Raw genomic sequence first — 23,221 nt, forward strand, 5'->3', positions numbered from 1 at the left:
CTAGCGAAAAGGAGTAAACAGTTTAAAAGTAGATCATTGCGTACACCAAATAAACAAGAGATCACAGATCTAATGCATGAGCACGGTATAAACTAATTAGCATAGTATAGTACAATGGCGGAAGGTGGGACTCTTAAGCACATATTGCAAAATATTTCCAAAATCAAAATAGATGACGGATTTTGGGTAATACCACGACTTAGTAGTATCATTCCTTTATTAATTGACACCAATTTAATAAAAAATAATAAAACACACGAGGAGTTATTTAACTATCCGCACAACAAGTGAAATTTTACAAATTCGAAAACACACAGAATAAGATGGGACAGTTCGAACATCAATGGATAAACATTGTATCCAACAAGCGTATATGAACTTGTAAAAACAGAAAATTGATTAGGCCCTATAACTATTGATAAAGATTTTATTTTTGCTACAAATTGGGTATTACTACTCTGTTTTTGACACAAGCTACTTATCATAAATTATCACCAAGTGCAAATAACCAAATTTCGAATATATTTTCAAAATATTATCTTTTTAATATATCAGTATCTTATAGTTGAATATCCCCTGAGGTTTAAATTACTAAATTAAAAGCAAATCCTTAAAAGTTTGGCAATAAAAAACATACAAAACTACAATGCGGGGGAAGATGGGACTCTAAATTGAAATATATTTACATTAGCAGTATTCTGCAACTTGTAGTTAACCTTTCGAGTTTAACAGAATACGCTAGTTTCTTTGCCAGCATGTAAACTTCATATATATAACGTTAAACCAATATTTTTTTGTTGTTTTTATCTCAAATTAAAGTCATATTGACTCCTGCCTATTTTCTTTCTGCTTATATCTTAGTGTTTTTTACAAAACTAAAACTAGTTTTATGAGACAAAATCAAACTGTACGAAATATTCAAGGTTGTTTTATGAAGCTATGAAACTAGTTTAATCTATCGCACACGCAAACTAAAAAAATTCATTGGCTTTACTATCATTAAGCGAGCATTAAAAAATAGCACCTTACTATTTCGCATTTTTTGCCTGTTCAAAGTATACTGTTTCTATTTTACATATTTTTTTAATATTTAAACGGTAATCAGCTTTGACGGGGTTTATGAAGTCGTGATAATACTGTCTAAAAATTTTGTAACCTTATTTTTCTGATTATCATTAAGTGGGGGTCCGTAAAAAGAAAATTAAAAAAAGGCTCGTCCGACAAAGTGTCCCATCTTCCCCCACCCTACTATATAGCGTATTGTGATGGCAGAGTTGCTTTGTGTATAAGGGCGGGTTCTCGCTATAATACTGCCGATGTCTGGGGATACAAGCAACTAAATTTCGAACACAACTTCGGCACTATCTGTTCTCCCACGATCAAACAGGAAACAGCTATGTGTATAACTAAAGTAAAGAGGTAGAATACGCCTGTGTCTAAGACGGTTACTTGTATTTTATTTTACATTGAAGTAACACGAGGTTATAGGAATTTGACCACAGGCAAAACAATGGAGTTAAAAAGTTTATACCAAGATATTGAAATACCAAAACGAAACTTTGTAAAATATATTTTGGAAACAATTGAAGACTATGGAAGTTCAACAGCTTGGGTAGGTGGTTTTATGTTTGTCATTACTGTGTTTGACCAGAGCACATTATTAAATGAATGTAACTTATTTATTTAGAAAGACATGAATGAATGAATGTAATTTATAAATGAATAAACGCTGGTACGAGGTGTATAAAACAAAACACCCGTGTTATCACGACTGTCGTTTTCAGTCAAGTGAGGACAATGCAAGTTACATTCAATTATTTATTTTATTCTTTCATAATCATGTTTTGTGTGTTGTTGATCAAACGCGTTATACACGAACTATTTATGATTATTCCTGGTTACTTACTTCGTTTACTTTAGATCGACGACGACCAAGATGGGAAAGTTTACTCATTTCTTACGATTCGTGAATCGGTTTTAAAATGTAGCGACTCGTTTCACAAAGATGGCGTTTGTCCTGGTGACGTGGTTGTAGTAATGGGGAAGAACAAACCAGAGCAGAGAATCCTTATACTAGCTGCTATGTATTGTGGGGCGGTAGTGTTCCCTTGTAATTATTTGTCTTCGGCAGGTGAAAGACACTTAAAAAAATGAAAAAAATACTAAGATCTAAAACATAAGTCTTAATCTACCCAAATAATGCTAAGATAACATATTTTTAAAAACCGATCAATACAGCATGCATTAATATAAGCAACATAAACTTTCGATAATCAGCTTCTTATGCCTCGCAGAAGAACTACAACGACTGTTCAGAATACAAAAACCAGATTTATTCATTGTCGATACATGGTGCTTCGAAATACTGAATGACGTCAGAGGGGAAATAACTGATAACAAAGTAAGTGAAAGGGGCAACAGCAGTGGTTGTTACACGTGATATTCTTATAAACTTCGCGTATACTTTACCACATATGTAAGTTTGTGAGTATTTACGATGAAAATACAGATCGTTTATTTTGATTGGCGCAGATATACGTCATAGGGGAATCAAGCAAGCACAAGACGTATAAACAAATACTTGACAATGGTTTACTTGACGGTAAGTTACTTTATGTTTGTGACGTCACGATGCTGAACTATTCATGCAGAAGGTTCGAGAATATGTACCGGCGAAGACGATGCAATAATCATGTTGGTTTGTTCTAGTGGAACTACTGGTCCACCAAAGATTATTCAAATCAATAGTTATTCTGTTGAAGATGGTTTGGCAATGTTGCGGTACATATTATATACACATATATATTTGCTATATTTTCATGTACGGTGGAATGTTGAGCATTTTAGTGGCCAGTTAAAGGAAAATAATATTAATTTCACGAAGGACATCAATTTGTTTTAAATATTCTGATTACTTTAAAATTGTGTTAAGCTTTGAAGTTACTTCTGAATAACGCGAATAAGATTTCTTGCAAACAATATGTGTTGCGTAGACCGTTACAAGTTTTAATGGGCATATAATGGCCGTATAAATTATTTTGTATTGAAGCCGTGCTATCTTGTGTACTACAGAGCAACTTACAAAACCGCACGGTCACACATCATTTACTCCATGACATCAATGTACAATATCGGAGTGTTATACCTCACTGCTGAATTCCTTTTACAAGGTTGTGCTTTGGTATTCACACACAGCCCGACAGCTCAATCAATGCTAGCTGCTGTTGAAAAGTACAAGGTAACTTATTTTAGATTACCTAGAATTGTAGTGTGAGTGAGATAGTGAATTCGCACATCGATTGACGTAACTGTATCAACCTATTACTTAAGCAGGGGCGCATATTATAAAAGCACTTATTGAGCAAGGTAGTGGTCATATACATCCGTTTTCGTCGAACAGTTGTTCTTGTTGTTGTTTTTTGCAACTTTTTTCCGCATTAATCTCAATTCTTAATTTTAGCATTATTCTTTAATCTCTTGATTAAAATCAAATCATAAAATAAATTTATAAATTTTAGACTAAATTTTCAGATTTAAAACCCCGAATAATTAGCAATTAATTAGCCTTTTTAGTGGCCGTCTGGTAAAGGTGGAGCCGGACTCCGGCTACTAGAGGTGGAGTCGGACTGCTTCGGCTACTTTTGGCCGAACCGGAGCGGAGGTGGGGTCGGGTTTAAATACGCCTCTTAAAAGAATTTTATACATACGCATAAATACGCAGTAAATTTTGCTAAATTTTCAAAAAAAAATTCGGAGCAGGAGCGGAGTCGGATTTGATTTTTTTTAAAGTCGGATTGGAGAAAGTCCAAAAATTTCTAAAATTTCTGACTCCGGACACCTCTACAGTCTGGCCGACTCAATCGGGACTTCCCCTACAAACTCCAAATGCCATAGAAATCAGGATTTTCATTTTTGCTTCGCTGACAATTTTGCGATCAAGTATTGCACTGTTTATGTTTTCGTTTAGTCTGATTAGTAAATCATTTACATCATAGTTTGGACGTTAAATTGTCACCGTAAGTTGGTACACTTGCTTTCATACAAACAAATTTAGTTAATGCTAACAGTGCAATAGTAGAGTTCTTGGGTGTGACCTTGCAATAAAGGGGTTGAACCTGTTAATTTATTCAATACATTGTAATCATACAATAACAGCATGTTTTACTTTTTGTTACATACAAATGAGTTTCATAGTGAACTATTTGATGCAAATAATTGTTTACATCTGTGAGCTGAACCAGGTCACCTGGATAAACATATAATGTAGCTTTGTGAACCCAGCTTGAAAATAGAGAATTACTTGTCACCTCAGTATTGCTGGATTGACACCTTTGCCAACTTATATAAATGCTCTTTATTTGTTATAGTATCCAAAATACTAATAGCCTATATGTGTGCAGTTAAGTAATAAGTGTGTAATAAGCTAATATACACAAACTTTTATGTATTGTTTGTCGAAGTTGTGTTTTTCATTACAAATCCATTGTATTCCACTGATTTGGTTTTAATAAGGATTCAAAATTGCCCCTTATAGGTTTATTTAACATATAATTGCAGTGGCGTCGATTTTATAAAAATGTAGGGGCTGGAAGTCGGTTTGTAAAACCCGTAAAATGCGTTGTAGTAATTAAAAGTGCTAGTTAATACTATACTAATTAGTTTAAAACGTGCTCATACATTAGATCTATGATTTCTTGTGTTAGACATTCTGTGTTATAATGAATCATAACTAGGACATTGTTTTTAGTTTAACATCATATGATTCTTATTAACTTGTAACATTGCATGATTGCCGCGTAATTAAGGTTTGTTCAAATTCACGAAAACGACACTTTTTATAACGATATGTGCATAGTCACTGTAGCTTTGCTCTCTTGTATTGATTTTTTTGGCGGTTTTGTTTGTTTGTTTCACTCAATAGGCTACTAACCTTTCTCATTTTAAAGGTTTCACGTTTATTTCAAGTTCTGTGTTCTCAGATAACAGGAATTATCGGGTTACCCCCAATACTGGTTGACGTCATCAACCAAGACGTAGCAAAGGATTATGACATCAGAACATTGGATTACATCTTAGTAGGCGGTGCTCCATTTGCAGAAGCATTAAAATCGATTTTGAAAAAAAAACTTAATCTTTCAGCTGTCATCGATGGTAAGAGTACTTAATTGTTACAAAACAATGATGTATATTCACTAGTACTATAACGACTGTCGTTGCCCCGTCGTGTGGAATAAACAATTTTTTAGCACGGTAATCGCCATTAGACCCCTTTTCGTCGAACAGTTTTTTCCGCACTTATCTCAATTTCTTAATTCTAGCACTTATTCTTTAATCTCTTAATTGAAATCAAATCATAAAATATATTTATAATTTTTAGCGTGTGTGCGCCGAAGCGTAGACAAGTGCCTTTTACCTCGTAACCGGCTATTTCCCGCCCGGCTAACTTCCCCCCAATGACTATTCCCTCCCGGCTAATTCCCCCCAATGACTATTTCCCCCCGGCTATTTCCCCCCCCCCGTGACTATACCTCTCCGGCTATTTCCCCCCCAAAAGGACTATTCCCCTTCGGCTATATCCCCCGTTACCATTTCCCACTGGCTATTTCCCCCGATGATTATTCCCACCCCGGCCATTTTCCCCCAAGACTATTTCTCCCTGGCTAGTTTCCCCGTGATTATACCTCCCAGGTATTTCCCCCCGGCTATTTTCCCCCGGCGTGAGGGGTTAGTCAAGGGGGGAATTAGCCGGGGTGAAATGGCCGTGGAAAATTGGTCACTGTGGGGAATTAGCCGGGGGAAAATAGTCACTGGGGGGGGAATAGCCGGGAGGAATAGTCACGGTGGGAAATTAGCCGGGGGGAAATAGTCAGGAGGGGGAATGGTCACGGAAGGGTGGGAATAGCCGAGGGGAATAGTCACAGCGTGGAAGTAGCCGGGGGGTCGCCGGTGGCAAAACGCCTGGAGGAATGTCTTCCTTATAAAATCTATGTCTCTTGTTTTTGGCTCTTTTAGTTTACCGCTCGCGATAAATCATTATGCAGCCGCCACAGTATGAATAATATAAACTTCTAACATTACCTTTAATTACTGCGTCATTACTGTTTATCCAAATTCACAAAAAAAAAACGTTTTCAAGTCAATACATGGTACAGGATTTGTACAAAGCGCATTTACACACATTCTTTATCAAACCTTTAATTCCTAAACGTCTTAAATTTCATGAGAGTTAATTAATACTATGCTAATTATTTTATACCGTGCTAACGAATTAGATCTTTGATCTCTTGTTTGTTATCAATTTATTCATGGCAGATTATGGAATGACAGAAGCTATTTCCCTAACGTTATCGGTACCTTTCAAAACGCCGGAGAATTCACAAGGGTTGGTTGCTCCCAATACTAAGTTAAAGGTGATGCCATGTGGTGACGTAGCGATGATGTATAAGAAGGAATATTAAATGTTTTTTTTTAGGTGGTAGATTGTGAAACAGGAAACAATTTGGGGCCAGGACAGTATGGAGAATTATGTTTCAAAGGACCTCAGGTAAATACATGGATGATGTCAAGGTTATAGGGCTATGTTATTCAGTTTATCATCCTGGGCCATAGCACAGTTGGTTAGCGTGCCTTCCTCGAACCCAAAACTAATGGTTCAAGGCCCGTCGTTGCTACCATTGTGGACAAATGTATACTTGAGCAAGACACTCGCTCCAACCCAGTGGTCACTACTGGGTTGTCAAAGTTATCAGCCACACAGCCCACCAAAAAGATTTACCTACATAGTAACATACTTGATAACTCGTAAGCTGGAGCGAGTTGTATGAACATTCGTTTCATAACGACTGTCGTTTTCCGGCCACGCGGAGATAAAGTATAAGTTACTTTGATTCATACATTCACATTTATTGCTTCGTGATCTTGAAAATCAAAAAATTTCTAAAAGACTTATTTTACGTCTGGTAGCAACAACATATACATAAATCTTGCATATATTTTAGGTAATTTTAAAGGGATATCTTGGAAACAAAGAAGCGAACAAAGCTTTGTTCGATGACGACAAATGGTTAAAGACAGGAGACTATGGTTGTTATGACAACGAAGGCAATGTTTACGTCAGAGGGCGCATTAAGCATCTCATTAAATACAATGGAATTGTGGTATGGAATATATATTTAGCGCGCCTGTTTCCGCTGATAGCACAACGGTGTTGGTACGAGGCTCGGCATTGTTACCAGTATGGTCGTGTGTTTCCTTGAGCAAGACATTAAACACAAATTGCTCCAATCCAGTACCTATGAGTTGTCTAAATTATCTGTATACATTACAACAAGTTAAATACAAAATAAAAAGTTACATAAAGTAAGTTACATTCATTTATTCATTCATGTTGAATTGAGGTATATAGGTTATGTTAAGTAAAATATTTTTTACAGGTTATCCCTGCAGAGCTTGAGTTTGAGCTTCATAAACACTCACAAATCGCTGACGTTGCTGTTATAGGGGTCCCCGGTGTAGTGGGGTACCAGGGGGAAGTCCCAAAAGCGTTCATAGTGGTTCACATTGGGAGTAACTTAAATGAAGATGACGTGCACAAGTATATGAAAGGTGGATATTATAAGAGGCGTTTAGTTAAGCAAGGGCTGCAGTCACGGTACAAGTGTAGGCTACAAAAAAGTCCGGTGACTATTACGTCGTATAATGGTTACCACATACTTTCAGCACAGAAGTGAGTGGTTCGAAACTCGATGCCACTGTGGGTATATGTGTTCTTTGGCAATACATTAACAGCAATTGCTCCAACCCAATGTGTTGAAGTGAAAAAAATAATCACCTACAATGTTATACGTAGACTAGTAACTCATTAGCGGGCACAAGATGTAAATAAGTAATTTACACTCGAGGGTAAATTACATTTAATTATTCAGCAATGACCTACTGATTGCTGCAAATGGAGAAATGCGTCTAATAATGTATCGTTTACACCTCAATCTCTACCTATACACCCGTGCATTGCGAGGATGTAGCAACTAGAATATTATAACAACATCATGTCACTGTTTTGGTAGGTCGATTCCCTGACTACAAACAACTACACGGAGGAGTTGAATTCCTGAAGTGCTTACCGAAATCATCTAGTGGAAAAATTATGAGACAAAAACTAAAAATGCTTAAATCATTATTAAGCATAGGTAACTTTACGTTGCAATACATCATAGAGACATAAACATATGTGTATGAATACCAACGAATATACAAAATCAAAGGCAGCAGAAAATCTCTTTGTAATTATTTAAGGTGCAATAAAAAAGAAATGAGCCAGTGCCAGCACCATCCTATGGTCAAATTTAGGCGTTGAAAATGATACGTTAGAATATATAGGTGGTTATATTATCAAAAAGACAATATTAAAATTTCCAGATATGCCTAAAAATCGTTGAACGTCTTAGTCAACAGTCACGACATGGGTCGCTGAATAAAGTATTCATCTGATGAATTTCTTTTGTTTTTGCAGCATGTCCTATACTTAAAAATAATAAAACAAACAAAAAAGTGCCCACACATCTATTTTAATGTTCTGGATGAACTTATTTCTGGAGTGAAAATAAACACTAATCCAGGAGATTACAGAGGTAGAACTATTAGGATTCTAAAAAATAGTTTAATATATTATTAAACAAGAGATCACAGATCTAATGAATGAGCACGTTTAAAACTAAAAGCTAATTAGCATATTTTTAATTAACCCTTTTACTACAACGGTCGACTACGCTCGATTAAAAACAAACCTGAAGTAGCCAACAAAACGGTTTTCAGTTGCCATTGGTGACTGTGGAGCAGTAGGTAGAATGATTTTTTTACATGTATTGTAAAGACTTATTATTATTATTATATGAGGATTGAGTGATTGGTAAAGAATATGTGTAAATACGCTTTGTTTACATTAATTAACTTTAAATCACTTGTTTTCGTGAATTTGGATAAACCGTAGTCACGCAGTAATTAGGTAATGTTAGAAGTTAATATTATTCATATGGTGTTTATTTAAAAATAATGTTTCAATTACGATTAACGATAATACGGTATAAGAGTAGTGCATTTAATGCGTCCCCACTTAAATTCTAATAGTTTGATTCAGTCCTTGAGGTCTCAGTACAGATATAGTGGCGTTAGTTGGGTAGTTCTCGTTATTGTGTCAGGAAAAAGGCGAATTATATACCAGACGAAATCACGTGATAGCAGTGTGACGTCATGCGATAAATGCTAGAAACGATTTGGGCGTGTCAGCGACTCAACGGTACATCATCAATCTCGTTCAACGAGGGTTTGTTTTCATGAGAATATAGTCTCCCATGAGATAAGTCGTATCCGCAGTGTTGACATTGTTTAACGGAGTATTGTAATTGGGTAATGTGACGTTACTTTAAGCGTCGAGCAACAATAACTCCTTTTCGACCATGATAAATTTATAAGTGGGTCCCATGTATCCGAATAATTTGTTAAAACCTGTGGCCTACAAGATATATAAAAAGATAAAATGCAAATGCGGGGCAAAATAAAAGGCGAACTAAAAGCGAAGTAAGAAACACATGACGCTTTAAACTGATGACAAAGAAAGAACACAAAAAAATATTTTGGGTGGGGTCAGCGGTATCATGCTCCGTAGCTCGGAGCGATTAAAATTGTGGACAGTAATGGGATAATACACAAGTGTGCGCATTGAAGTCGCTCGTGCGATATTGAAACGGACACCCTTATTTTTTTGCCATGTATATTTTAAAGTTTATATAATATATTTATAACTTTAAAACGATATTTTTTTTTTTTTTGCAATTTTTTACCTGTTCAAAAAATACTGTTTCTGTTTAACATATTTTGTTATATTTAACAACAGTAATAATCGGCTTTGACGCGCGCTATATTAAATCGTGATGATACTGTCCAATAATTCTGTAACAGTTTTTTTTCTGATTATCACTAAATAGGGTCCGTAAAAAGGAAATTTAAAAAAAATCGTAAAACAAATTTTACAATTGTTTTGTTTGTCAAGGTGTCCCATCTTCAGCCACCCTACTATATATTATTTAAGTTTTCATAAAAAAAAAACATTTTTTATTTAACGCAGAAAAAACACAAATATATTCTTGTAATGTCCAATCTTTGTTTTCCATAGTATCTAAAACTCAATTAAAGTAATATTTTGCTTCGTAAACCTTACATTTTGTCTGAAGCAATATCTCGGAAATAAAACAATATGTTTTTATTCGAAAACAGCCAAAGTGTTACTTTGATGATGTTGTTTTGTTGTTTTGTAAACGTTTTTTCAACATTTAATTTTTTAATGAAATATTTGCCTGGTCTCAATATAAGTATTTATTTTAGTTTACAAGTTGTGCGTTAAATCGTGCGGACGAGATTGTGTATATTTATATATATATATTGAAAATAAACTGCTAAATGAGTTTTAAAACGGTGCTAAGTTACACAGCCGCGAACTTATCTCCCGTTAAACGAAGTTATATAAACTCATCTGCTTAAAATTCAGCGAAAAATATATCATTGGATTTTCATAAGGGACATTTACTATATAGTAAAGTAAATGGAAAATAACTAATAAGAGCTACACAAAGAACTTTCAGTTTATGATCGTCGCATACATCATTGTGTGACTATGGAAATAATTGTTTAAAACACGATCACGATATTTGGCTATTATGCGCTAAAGGTGTCCTGTCTTACACCACGGCACTATACGTTAGCATCATGACATTTGACCATAATACATAAAACGTCACGATACTTAATGTTTGTCATTAAACAAATTTAGACAGCGAGGAAACATAGCCGACAGAATAAATAAACTAGTCTGTTAACTCACGTGTGAATATAGCTTAGATTCTGTAGATTTAGAATTTGCACCTATAATCAGGAGTTCAGCATGAGGTCTCAATTAGCAGCAACTCCTGCAGCAGTTGTCACCTACGTATTAAAGTCTGACATATGATGGGCAAAAGGCGCGAGTCGGCATATATAACACAAGCAATAGCTTTGACTTCACTCAAAGCAGTATTGCGTTAACATGAGGAACTCATCAGCTTTATTTACTTTTTGCGGAAAAGAACTGTAGACAGACAGCAGATCTGTAATAGGGTGGGGGAAGATGGGATACCTTTCACTGTATTTTCTAGTCTCATTTGGTAGTAAACAAAGAACTTTTAAAGAATTATAAAACTGCGTATTCTCACGACTCTCATAGACCGTTGTTACTGGTTTCAAACACGATCAGGATATTTAAATATTATGTGGGTAAGGTGTCCCATCTTACCCCACAGTACTATATTACTGATGCGTTGGTTTACCACCATTAGCAAATAGAGTATAAAATCATAAACAATTAACAACGGTCTATGGAAGTCGTGGAAACTTTCCGGTTTCATAATTGTTTGAATGTTCTTTGTTTGCTAAATTGGGACAAAAAATAGAATGAAAAGGTGCCCTATCTTCCCCCACACTATAAAATTACATTACTGATTAATAACAATTTTGTAATAAATGCTCCCTTAGGCATTAGGTTTTATTCAATAGATCGAGTTGTGTCAGTTGTACTTGAAATTAGTCATTTACATCATGGAGGACGCTTATTGTAAAACATCGGCAGAAGTCTTAAGTTACTTCGATGTTTCCCTGACGAATGGATTAAGTGAGAAGCAAGTAAAACGAAATCGTGCGAAATATGGACCGAATGGTAAGAACTTGTACAGTCGTATATATAACAGGTTATGTATTATAAATTATAGTAAATTATACTTAACTTTAGTTATTTTTAATTATGTACTAACCGGTTTTATTTTATTTTTTCAGAACTACCAGCTGAAGAAGGTAAGGCAATTTAACAGTTTTAAAAAAAAATATAGACATAACTTTATTTATATTTTGATGGTGGTTGTTACACAGGTAAATCTTTGTGGCAAATGGTTGTCGAACAATTCGAAGATCTTCTTGTTAGAATTCTTCTTCTTGCTGCAATTATCTCATTTGTAAGTTTTTGCTCAAAAAAATAAAACAGCAAAGTTTTAAGAAAACTCAACCAAAATATTTCGCCAGGTGTTGGCTTTGTTTGAAGAAGGAGAAGAAACCATAACAGCATTCGTTGAACCGTTTGTAATCTTACTTATTCTTATTGCAAATTCTATTATTGGGATATGGCAGGCAAGTAACCAAATCAACCACCGTTTAGTCTCCTTCATAGACTAATAATAAAATATACGTTTAGGAAAGAAACGCCGAGAGCGCAATCGAAGCTTTGAAAGAATATGAACCCGAGATGGGAAAGGTTGTTCGACAAGGCCGAGCTGCTGTTCAACGAGTTCTTGCTCGAAATATAGTCCCTGGTGACATTGTTGAAATATCAGGTAATACAAGTTTGTTTAAAACAATAAACGCGAACAGAATCAGTAACTAAAGTTGATTTTCAGTCGGAGATAAAGTTCCAGCTGATATTCGTCTGATTGCAATCCATTCAACAACCCTCAGAGTTGACCAAGCCATCCTTACAGGTCGGTTTCACCAGCTGTTAAGAATTCAAAAAACAGGAAATTTTGCTAACCATCATTTTGAAAAATTAGGTGAAAGTGTTAGTGTGATCAAACACACAGAAGCTGTCCCAGATCCAAGAGCTGTGAACCAAGACAAGAAAAATCTGTTGTTTTCGGTACGTGCAATAATAACCAAAGATTATATATAAAGCTCTTTCAGCTGTTTTAATGAAAAATTTAATTAACAGGGAACGAACATCGCATCAGGAAAAGCTACCGGCATTGTGATTGGAACAGGAAGCAACACAGAAATCGGAAAAATCCGAGATCAGATGGCAGAGACTGAAGCAGAAAAGACACCTCTGCAACAAAAACTTGATGAGTTCGGTGAACAATTATCAAAGGTAGATATTTCTTGTCGATTATAAATATATGCTGCTTATATTTCCTCTAAACACATTTTCCATCACGTAGATTATTACTGTGATTTGTATTGCGGTTTGGGCAATAAACATCGGACATTTTAACGACCCAGTGCACGGAGGATCGTGGTTGAAAGGAGCTATTTACTACTTCAAGGTAAGCGGGAGATAATATTTTCTATACATTAACCTCAATAATGTTTAACAACCTAATTTGTACAGATCGCTGTAGCCCTTGCTGTAGCAGCCATTCCCGAAGGATTACCAGCAGTCATCACTACTTGCTTGGCTCTTGGAACTAGTCGTATGGCAAAGAAAAACTCAATCGTCCGCAGTCTTCCATCCGTTGAAACTCTTGGTTGTACCTCGGTAATCTGCTCTGATAAAACTGGAACTCTTACTACCAACCAGATGTCTGTATGCAGGGTAAATAATAGTTATGGTTACAAATATCACACAAGTTATATAAAATGACATTTCGTATTTTTAATTAGATGTTCGTCGTCGACAAAGTGATGGCTGACGGAGCAGATTTCCATCAGTTCAAAATCTCTGGCTCCACCTATGAACCAACCGGAGAGGTGACAAAGGATGGAAAGAAGATTCGATGCAGCGATTATGATGCTCTCACTGAATTATCCACCATATGTGCTCTCTGCAATGATTCATCGCTAGATTATAATGAGGTTAGTTGTTGAACAGACTTTAGTAAGTTCCATTAGTTTTAACTTTGGATTTGTATTACAGTCTAAGGGAGTTTATGAAAAAGTTGGAGAAGCAACCGAAACCGCTCTCACAGTACTTTGCGAAAAGATGAACGTCTTCAACACTGATCTCACTTCGTTAAATAAATCTGAAAGATCGGTTCCTTGCAACGCGGTAAGTTTGTAGTAGGATGATATAGTAGGGTGGGAGGAGATGGGACAATTTATGTCTCTGTTTTCTTGTCCCATTTAATAGTAAATAAAGATCATTTAAAGAATTATACAACTATACCTCACGACTTCCATAGACGGTTGTTATTTGTGTAAAACATGACCAGGATATTTGGATGTTATGTGCTAAAAGTGACTCCCCCCACTCTGCTATACGTTAACAGGTTCTAGATATGTTAAATTTATCTCCATTCAGGTTATCAAAAGCATGATGAAGAAAGAGTTTACTCTTGAGTTCTCGCGAGACCGAAAATCAATGAGCTCTTACTGCCGACCAACAGCTCCATCTTCTATTGGACCCAAAATGTTTGTCAAAGGAGCACCAGAAGGTAAATATCAGTAAGCAATTGTATTTTGCAACAGCTAATATTTTACCAATGTTATAGGAGTACTGGACCGATGCACACACGTTCGAGTAGGAACACAACGAGTTCCAATGACTTCGGAAATCAAACAGAAGATCCAAAGCTTGGTAAAAGATTACGGAACTGGACGTGATACGCTAAGATGCTTGGCCTTGGGAACTATTGACACTCCACCAAGCCCAAGTCAGATGAATCTTGGAGATTCGACTAAATTCGTCGAGTATGAGGTGAAGTTTAATAACATATATGTGGTTTTCTCTAATATTCAAAAGTAAATCTATAACAAATATGTTAACAGACTGGCATCACCTTTGTTGGAATCGTTGGAATGCTTGACCCACCTCGTCTTGAAGTATTTCAAGCAGTTCAGGATTGTAGAAACGCTGGAATTCGTGTCATTGTCATCACCGGTGATAACAAAGCAACTGCAGAAGCAATCTGCCGACGTATTGGTGTCTTCGGTGAAGATGAAGATACAACAGGTTTGAGTTTATATGCAACCGCGAAACATTCATACCTTTACTATAAGTAACGCCGTCGTTTACCAGGAATGGCATATACTGGGCGGGAGTTTGATAATCTTAGTGTTGCTGAGCAAGCTAAAGCTTGTTTACGAGCTCGTCTCTTTGCTCGAGTGGAACCAGCTCACAAGAGCAAGATCGTTGAATATCTACAAGCCAATGGTGACGTAACCGCTATGACCGGTGATGGTGTTAACGATGCTCCAGCATTGAAGAAAGCTGAGATTGGAATCGCGATGGGAAGTGGTACCGCGGTCGCTAAAAGTGCTTCCGACATGGTATTGGCTGATGACAACTTCACCTCCATCGTAGCAGCGGTAGAAGAAGGTCGTGCAATCTACAACAACATGAAGCAATTCATTCGTTACCTCATTTCCTCAAACATCGGAGAGGTCGTTTGGTATGTTTAGTTTAATCTATCATACATTAATTCCGGCGCCGTGGTGTAGTGGTTAGCGCGCTTGCTTGTAACCCAGAGGTAATGGGTTCAAGGCTCGATGCTGCTACCATTGTGGGCGTATGTGTCCTTGGGCAAGACACTTAACGGCAATTGCTCCAACCCAGTGGTTACTAATGGGTTGTCTAAATTATCAGAAATACATAAAAAAGAGAAAAAATCCAAAAAAAATAATTACCCACAAAGTAACATACATGGTAACTCGTAAGCTGGCACGAGGTGTTAAACCCGTGTGATAACGACTGTCGTTTTCCGGCCACGCGAGGATAAAGTAAGTTACATTCATTCATTCATTCAATTAACTATCTATACATAGTATAATAAACCGAAATGATTTTAGTATTTTCCTCGCCGCCGCTCTTGGAGTTCCCGAAGCTCTGATTCCTGTCCAACTTTTGTGGGTGAACCTCGTCACTGACGGACTCCCTGCTACTGCTCTTAGCTTCAACCCAGCTGATCTTGACATCATGGAGAAAGCTCCTCGATCTACCAAAGATTCTTTGATTAACGGATGGCTCATGCTCCGTTATTGTGTTGTTGGAGGTAAGGATTGTATAGTTGATATTTAATATAAAGCTGACAATTTTATTTCAATTTGTATTTGAACAGGATACGTTGGATTTGGAACTGTTGGTGCATCTCTCTGGTGGTTTATGTATGCTCCTAACGGACCCCAACTCACATGGTGGCAAATTGTAAGTTTCGTCATACCATATAGGTTACTGGAAGGAAATTCACAACCATATCGTTCTAACCATCTTGAACTATCTACAGACTCATTTTATGTCGTGCTCAACACAACCTGAAGATTTCGAAGGAATTAGTTGTAAGATTTTCGAGGATCCTCACCCAATGACAATGGCTCTATCTGTGTTGGTCGTGATCGAGTTGTGTAATGCCCTGAATAGGTAACTTATTTACCAGCAAATGCATGAATTTCAATAATGGTGAATGTATAATATGTCGTTTGTATTCAGTGTTTCAGAGAACCAATCCTTGCTCCGTATGCCACCATGGCAAAACGTGTGGTTGATCGGTGCCATCGTTCTCTCTCTTTCTCTTCACTTTGTGATTCTTCATGTCGATCCACTCCCGGTAAATATTTGCAACAAAATCGATTCTATTCCCATTTGTACGGCCCGGTAAACCATCAATAACTTTTAGATGGTTTTCCAAATCTGTCCCCTGGACTTCACTGAGTGGTTGGTGGTTTTGAAAATCTCACTTCCAGTTATTTTCGTTGACGAGGGATTAAAATGGATTGCAAGAAACTACGTTGAAGGTTTGTTATTTAATGATGCATCTTTTTATAGTTAACCCGACTCTGACGAACCTTGCCTTTTAATTTCTTAGTAACACCTGATTTGAAGAAGACACAATAGATGTTGCCTCTGATTCCTGCATTGGTTTCTACAGAATACCCAAACTCTAGAAAATTTATAATTCATCTCATGCCAATGTCTATGTGCGTTGTGCACAACCACATATGTTAGAATCAATTATTTATTTGTTTGTTGAACAAAACACGCGTCACCACACAACTTGACTTATCTTGATTTAGATAAATATTTATGTTATGTCGGTAAAACTGTGCCTTTTGGTAATTGCTTGAAGAAATAAACTGTAAAGTCCAAATATTTACCTGTTTATCATTTATACTCAGTTATAAAACATTGTTCAGTGTGCGACCAGTTTAAACGACATCTTTCGCACATTTCCAAGAGTAATTATGAACTCAAACGTGTGAATTTTCTGAATCCAATTGGTGATTTATAAATTATGTAATATATTTTGATCGGGCAGGATGGTACACCGAGTGTGGTGGAATACCTTTTTAAAATTTCGTTTTACCGTGTACCAATTTAATGATAGACTGTATATTCGGTAGTGTTCTTTCGATCTAACAAATGGCGTGACAAAGGCAAATACTGTTGTTAAGTATTAAAATTTAGACTATAACATTTTTTCAATGGCTAAAAAGGCAAAATAATAAGCTTCTTATTTTGAACGCTTGTTAAACTACGTTAAAGTTTTGTAGTCTGCGATTTTGAATCATTAATCGAGTATATCATAGTGTAATGAAATAGGCCAAAATATTTCGTACAGTTTGATTAAAAAAATTAGTTTGTTTTGTAAGAACAACTAAGATATGGACATGAGAACAAGTCAGGGGTCAATTTGGCATAGTTTATGATTGCATTAAGCACAATGCTATACTAATTTTACTTGACTATACAACTTTATTTGGTAAAGAAACTAGCTTAAATGTGTTGGGTTAAACACAATTTGCAAAATAAGTTTAAAAAAATCCTTTTTACTTGGTGTTTTACTTGCCCTACATTTTAATTGTTTAGGTATTTGACTTTAAAAGATGCGTTTATGATTCAATACTTTATATCTTATGGCTAATTATAATATAATATATTATATTAAAAAGGAATTTATATAAAGTCACATAAAATTAGGAGGGTTGGCAAATGCAAAATTAAGTCTAGTAACACCCAATTCGTGGCAAAAATATATAAAAGATAAAACAGAAAAGTAAAATATTTTATATGATGTATCCATCTTGGTTTTTCTTACAAAACTTTTCATAAGACAAATCGTATTTGATTGACATATGCATACTACAGTAAAATTTACTTCTATTGGCTACAATGTTTACACTGTGTCTCCTGTGTGTATTTTATTAATAACCCGCTACCCGTACACTTTGGTACACCGCGTATGCTTTTTTTGTTCGTCGGCGATGTACAGTGTTACTTATTCAACAAATAAAAACCCACAAACAAATTGTTTATCGTGTATTGAGTGAATTAACATTATTTTGAGAATTAATTTGAAATTGACACAACGGTATGCAGCATTTCTACAATTTATATATTTACTTTGCTACATACATAAGATACATTTGCTTTAAAACCCAGTTTCTTTTGGTGGGTTCAATTTCGCTTCAAAACCATCTTTTCCGAGTTTTAACCCCTCGTCGTTAACTTCGCTGGTGTATAATAAACTTTTAATATTTTGCATCCAGGCTTTAACGAGAGGGAAATCATCAAGGGAAAAATTCACCAGATCCAAAAATAAAACGTCCGTAAACGCAAAGAAATCTAAAATGCAAATAAAAATATCATTGTTGATATAATGCTTCATATGAAATGGAGAGTTAGTGTGCTTAAATCCAAGGATTCAATAAATAGTTTAATTTTGAAAGTTGTTGTGGTAGTTTTAAGTTTTTTAAACCTAGAGTGCAATCAACATATACTGTGGGGTAATTCGAGACATATGTGGGGCGATACGGGATACTACAAGCACATAATATCCAAGTATATTGATCGTGTTTTAAACAATTATCAAAGGCTTTAAAACACTTTGATTTTTTTTTACTACCAAATAGAAAAAAAAGAATAAAAATGCGTCCCATGTTCCCCATTCTACTATATAATTGTTTTATGTTAATTAACTCCTAGTCTCGAAAGCTCAGGTTTTAGAAACCCATCTCACACTTGTTTGAAACATATAGGTTGTCATACCTGCAATAGTAAGATTGTCGCCAGCAATAAACTTGTGTTTTTTCAAAAGATTTTCTGTATACGTCAGAGAATCTTTTACTTGTGGCTCTGTTTCATATTTTGGTTTTTCCCCTCTTCTGAAAACTCCGGCGGGATTCTGTGTTTTTTACTTATATTAAACATTTGCAAATGGAACTATATACTATAAGTTACCCATTTACTAGTTATTACATATGTGGTTGACCGCCTGCGTTGGAGCATTGGCTGTTAAGAGTATTTCTAAACAACATGCACGCAAAATCGAGCATCGAATCCTTATGTATGGTTTGTATGCTTTCTAATTTACATATTTGCTCCCAACGGAAAATATTGCGGATTAAAGGACCATTATAGAAAATCTCTATGTTATAACAAATCGACTTGCCAAGTTACGAGATAATAATTAAATCACTAAAACGACAAATGCAATACACAATTATGCTTCACTTACGAGGTATGTCAAGTAATTTTGTGCCGCCCATTCACCAGCATAAAGTTGCATGTCAACAATTGCCCTCGCATTAGCATCGCTTGGATATAATGAAGCCTTGTCACCTTTCGCATATTTGTTGCACAAGTAACAAGCAATGGCGCGACTGCAGATTACAAAATATAAGATGGTTTAGAATTAATATTAATTGAGAAGTCACACGTTAAAACAATGTTTAATTGTAATAGAGCAACAAACTACAACAGACGTTTTAAGGAACAAACCTTTCACACACAGTAATATCACCATCTACCAGCGCTGGAACTTTCGACCTCGGATTGATTTTTTTGTAATCGTCTCCATACTGCTCGCCAGTAAAAAGGGAAATTTCTTTAATTTCACAATTAAGTCCCAGTGCTCTGATGGTCATCAGAACGCCTCTGCTTGGCGGACTGATTTTAGCATGATAAAGTGTAATAACCATTTTAAACCTTAACTGATTTTATCTGCCAAGAATTGTATTTTAGTTACTGTCCTTTAAAAAAAACACCGCTTATTCATAAGATAAACGTTATTTTATAAAATGGTACTAAATTCTCTCTGCAGTAATACATTGAGTAGACTAAAGCTGTAATTACACCCTTCTGTGTGTTTGATTCCACCACAATAAAATGTCGCGAACGTACATTGCCTAACGACCAACTGATTAGTCAAATATTTGTTCAAGAAAAGCGAAAACTGCCAAGTCATTCCGATGTACCGTGTGTGCCTCTCCAGTTTTTTTGGAACTTTAAACTTTTATTTTTAATATTACAAAAGTCACAATCAAAAAGTAACCCGTTTAGGGTAAATACTCATATTATTTAAATGCCTTTGTCATTTTGCATAAACTAGTTATTTATTCTGTTATAAAAGTTTGTAAAGAGTATAGCTTCTAATAGGGTATAGGGTGATGGAAGTTGGGACATCTTTAGCACATAATATCCAGATATCCTTAATCGTGTTTTAAACAATAAACACAGGCTTGCGGTAGTCGTGAGGATACGGTTTTGGCACGACAATATTGAATGAAAAGGTGTCCCATCTTCTTCCTACCTACTATAATAATGCGTATAAATTGTGATGATATAGTTGATTTTGTCACATATAGGTTGTCTACCACTAAACATGCGTTATTTTTCTTTACGTTTTACAATAAGTAGACCTAACACTAATAAATATTTCAGCAGCTGGATGAATGATTGAGATGATTTATCTCACGAGAAAGTTGGTATATTGGGCAACATCTGCAACGGTACAGGGGAATATGCGTCTGAACAAATATCGCCCTGCGAGCGAAAAAGTATGTTTAATACCTAACAGTAGGGTGGGGGGAGATGGGACAACTTTCATTCTGTTGTCTCGTCTCGTTTGGAATTAAGCAAAGAACATTTGAAGAATTATAAAACCGTATCCATACGACTCCCAGCATAGACCGTTGTTAATTGTTTAAAACACGATCAGGATATTTGGATACTATGTCCTAAATGTCTTCCATCACGCTACTTAATAATTACATTTTCAAACACAAAAATATAATTATTATGTTGGACCGACATTTAAAAGTATATTTTCACGTTCCGGAAATGAATATTAATCTTATCGCCCAGATAAGAACAACTACATTTAAAGTTCGAAGTATAGAATCACCCACAAAGTAACATACATAACTCGTAAGCTGGCACGAGGTGCTAAACCCGTGTGATAACGACTGTCGTTTTCCGGCCACGTAAGGATAAAGTAAGTTACATTCATTAATTCATTCACATTCAGATTACTGGAACCGTATACGTGAACACGTTAATGGGCAAACCGGCTTAACATATAGTAGGGTGGGGAAAGATGGGATACCTTTAGCACATAATATCCAAATATCCTGATCGTGTTTTAAACAATTAACAACGGTCCATGAGAGTCCTAAAAACATAGTTTCATATTTCTTTAAATGTTCTTTGTTTACTACTAAATGGGACGAGAAAATAGAGGTAAAAAGTGTCCCATCTTCCCCCATCTACTGTATTTTAATAGCGTGACCACAACTAACTTGAATATTGTGAGTTCCACTGAATTGCGGTCTTATAATTAACAAGGTGCCCACCAGACACACATCCACACGACTCAGCATCAGCGCACCCAACACAACAGTTTTCATTCATTCAACAAAAGTAACAGTTTTTCAACAACGCGCACAGAGGCCTGTTAATAAAATATAGTATTAGAATAATTAAATGAAGCAAACAAAACACTACCAAAGAGCGGAAGATTAAACACTTAAAATAAAACGAATTTAAATACACATATAATAAAGTGGGATTGTAAGTCCGTAAGACATAGCCAAACAATGCATTATAATGGGCATTGTTTGCCTCAATGGGACTCTTTTTTTCTGAGCAGTTGTGTAATCCTAGGCCGTGTGTTCATTAGGGTAGGAGTAAGACGGGCCCTTAAATGGTCCAATATTTTCAAAAATAAATAATGAAATGGTTTCGTGTGATTCTACAAATTAGAACTATCGTCACTTATTAACAGACGATTAAAAAAATATATTAAAACACATAAATTTGTTAAAACCGACCTGTAAGGATGGCTTGATCAACTCTGAGGGTTGTTGAATGGATTGCAATATGTTAAACAAGTGTGATATGGGATTCTTAAACCAGGAAGATGGGACGCCTTTTCATTTTATTTTTTCGTCCTTTTGATGGTAAACAAAGAACATTTAAAGAATTATAAAAACGTATCTTCACGACCTCTTACCATCATTGCTAAATAATTAAAAGATTATATAATGTGGATATTATGTGCTTGAAGGGGCATACCTTCAAAAAATGAAAAATTGCATATTGATAGAGATGCTCAAAGGTGGCCTATAGGTACCATTAAAGTTTCCTAAAACAATACAGCTTTAAAAAAAGATTGCTGGAGTAAAAATAATCGGTTGCATGTTTCGACAATTATTGCATAGGACCTCCCATAAGAAAAAAATGCACTGAACTTAGACCGTTTTTAGTTTTTCAACTACTAAAGAAAATTAAATTTTATTTTGGATTTGGTATAATAAATGTTTTTTGGGGGGAATAAATAAAATTGAAAATCCAATGCATTGCGCTATAGCCATTTTATTTCAATCAAGCGGTCGAATTTGCGGTTTGAAACTCATTTTTTCCAAACGCTGTTTTGTATTTTGAAACTTTGATGGTAAATCACATTTGAGCATTCAATAAATACACAATTTTTTAATTTTTTGTTGGTATGCCTCTTTAAAGTGGTTCTAGGCTATATCCCCCCAGGCGTTTTCCCACCGGCGATTTCCCCCCCGGCTATTTCCCCCCCGGCTACTTCCCCGCCGTGACTATTCCCCCCCGGCTACTTCCCCCCCGTGACTATTCCCCCCCCTGACTATTTCCCCCCGGCTAATTCCCCCCGTGACCATTCCCCCCCGGCTACTCCCCCCCCTGACTATTTCCCCCCGGCTAATTCCCCCCCGTGACCATTCCCCCCCGGCTACCCCCCCCCTGACTATTTCCCCCCGGCTAAATCCCCCCGTGACCATTCCCCCCCGGCTATTTCCCCCCCCGTGACCATTCCCCCCCGGCTATTTCCCCCCCGGCTATTTCCCACCGGCTATTTCCCCCCCGGCTATTTCCCACCGGCTATTTCCCCCGGCTATTTCCCCCCCCCGTGACTATTCCCCCCGGATATTTCCCCCCTGTGACTATTCCCCCGGCTAATTCCCCCCGTGATTATTCCCCCCCGGCTACTTTCCCCCCGTGACTATTCCCCCGGATATTTCCCCCCTGTGACTATTTTCCCCTTTTGGTAATTGCTTAAAGAAATAAACTGTAAAGTCCAAATATTTACCTGTTTATCATTTATACTCAGTTATAAAACATTGTTCAGTGTGCGACCAGTTTAAACGACATCTTTCGCACATTTCCAAGAGTAATTATGAACTCAAACGTGTGAAT

General features: G+C 36.2%; 3 protein-coding genes across 3 annotated transcripts; 2 read left to right on the forward strand and 1 right to left on the reverse strand.

Annotated features, from left to right (window-relative positions):
• The first annotated feature begins 1,203 nt into the window (after positions 1-1,203).
• Positions 1,204-8,225, forward strand: LOC149728166 (uncharacterized). The gene is made up of 12 exons (XM_089888241.1): positions 1,204-1,612; positions 1,921-2,131; positions 2,295-2,401; positions 2,533-2,602; positions 2,652-2,781; positions 3,073-3,238; positions 4,980-5,151; positions 6,313-6,410; positions 6,473-6,544; positions 6,999-7,157; positions 7,434-7,605; positions 8,067-8,225. Exons 1-12 carry the CDS (start codon positions 1,511-1,513, stop codon positions 8,222-8,224), a joined length of 1,617 nt encoding a protein of 538 aa, XP_089744367.1. The 5' UTR covers positions 1,204-1,510; the 3' UTR covers position 8,225.
• Positions 8,226-11,540: 3,315 nt separating this feature from the next.
• LOC149728167 (sarcoplasmic/endoplasmic reticulum calcium ATPase 1-like) lies at positions 11,541-16,870 on the forward strand. The gene is made up of 22 exons (XM_089888232.1): positions 11,541-11,743; positions 11,860-11,877; positions 11,953-12,035; positions 12,103-12,207; positions 12,272-12,410; positions 12,474-12,554; positions 12,624-12,709; positions 12,782-12,937; positions 13,008-13,112; positions 13,178-13,381; positions 13,450-13,641; positions 13,703-13,834; positions 14,087-14,219; positions 14,277-14,482; positions 14,554-14,737; positions 14,804-15,176; positions 15,574-15,776; positions 15,843-15,928; positions 16,008-16,141; positions 16,211-16,328; positions 16,398-16,515; positions 16,587-16,870. The coding sequence occupies exons 1-22, from the start codon at positions 11,626-11,628 to the stop codon at positions 16,613-16,615; spliced, it is 3,003 nt and encodes a 1,000-aa protein (XP_089744358.1). The 5' UTR covers positions 11,541-11,625; the 3' UTR covers positions 16,616-16,870.
• A 1,154-nt stretch (positions 16,871-18,024) lies between these two features.
• On the reverse strand, positions 18,025-19,755 carry LOC149728168 (glutathione S-transferase 1-like). The gene is made up of 4 exons (XM_089888264.1): positions 19,499-19,755; positions 19,236-19,380; positions 18,767-18,902; positions 18,025-18,343 (listed from the first exon to the last, which is right to left on the reverse strand). The coding sequence occupies exons 1-4, from the start codon at positions 19,696-19,698 to the stop codon at positions 18,150-18,152; spliced, it is 675 nt and encodes a 224-aa protein (XP_089744390.1). The 5' UTR covers positions 19,699-19,755; the 3' UTR covers positions 18,025-18,149.
• Positions 19,756-23,221: the final 3,466 nt, after the last annotated feature.

The sequence above is a fragment of the Ciona robusta genome, chromosome 11 (assembly GCF_009617815.1).
Source record: "Ciona robusta chromosome 11, ASM961781v2".
NCBI classification, from domain to species: Eukaryota; Metazoa; Chordata; class Ascidiacea; order Phlebobranchia; family Cionidae; genus Ciona; species Ciona robusta.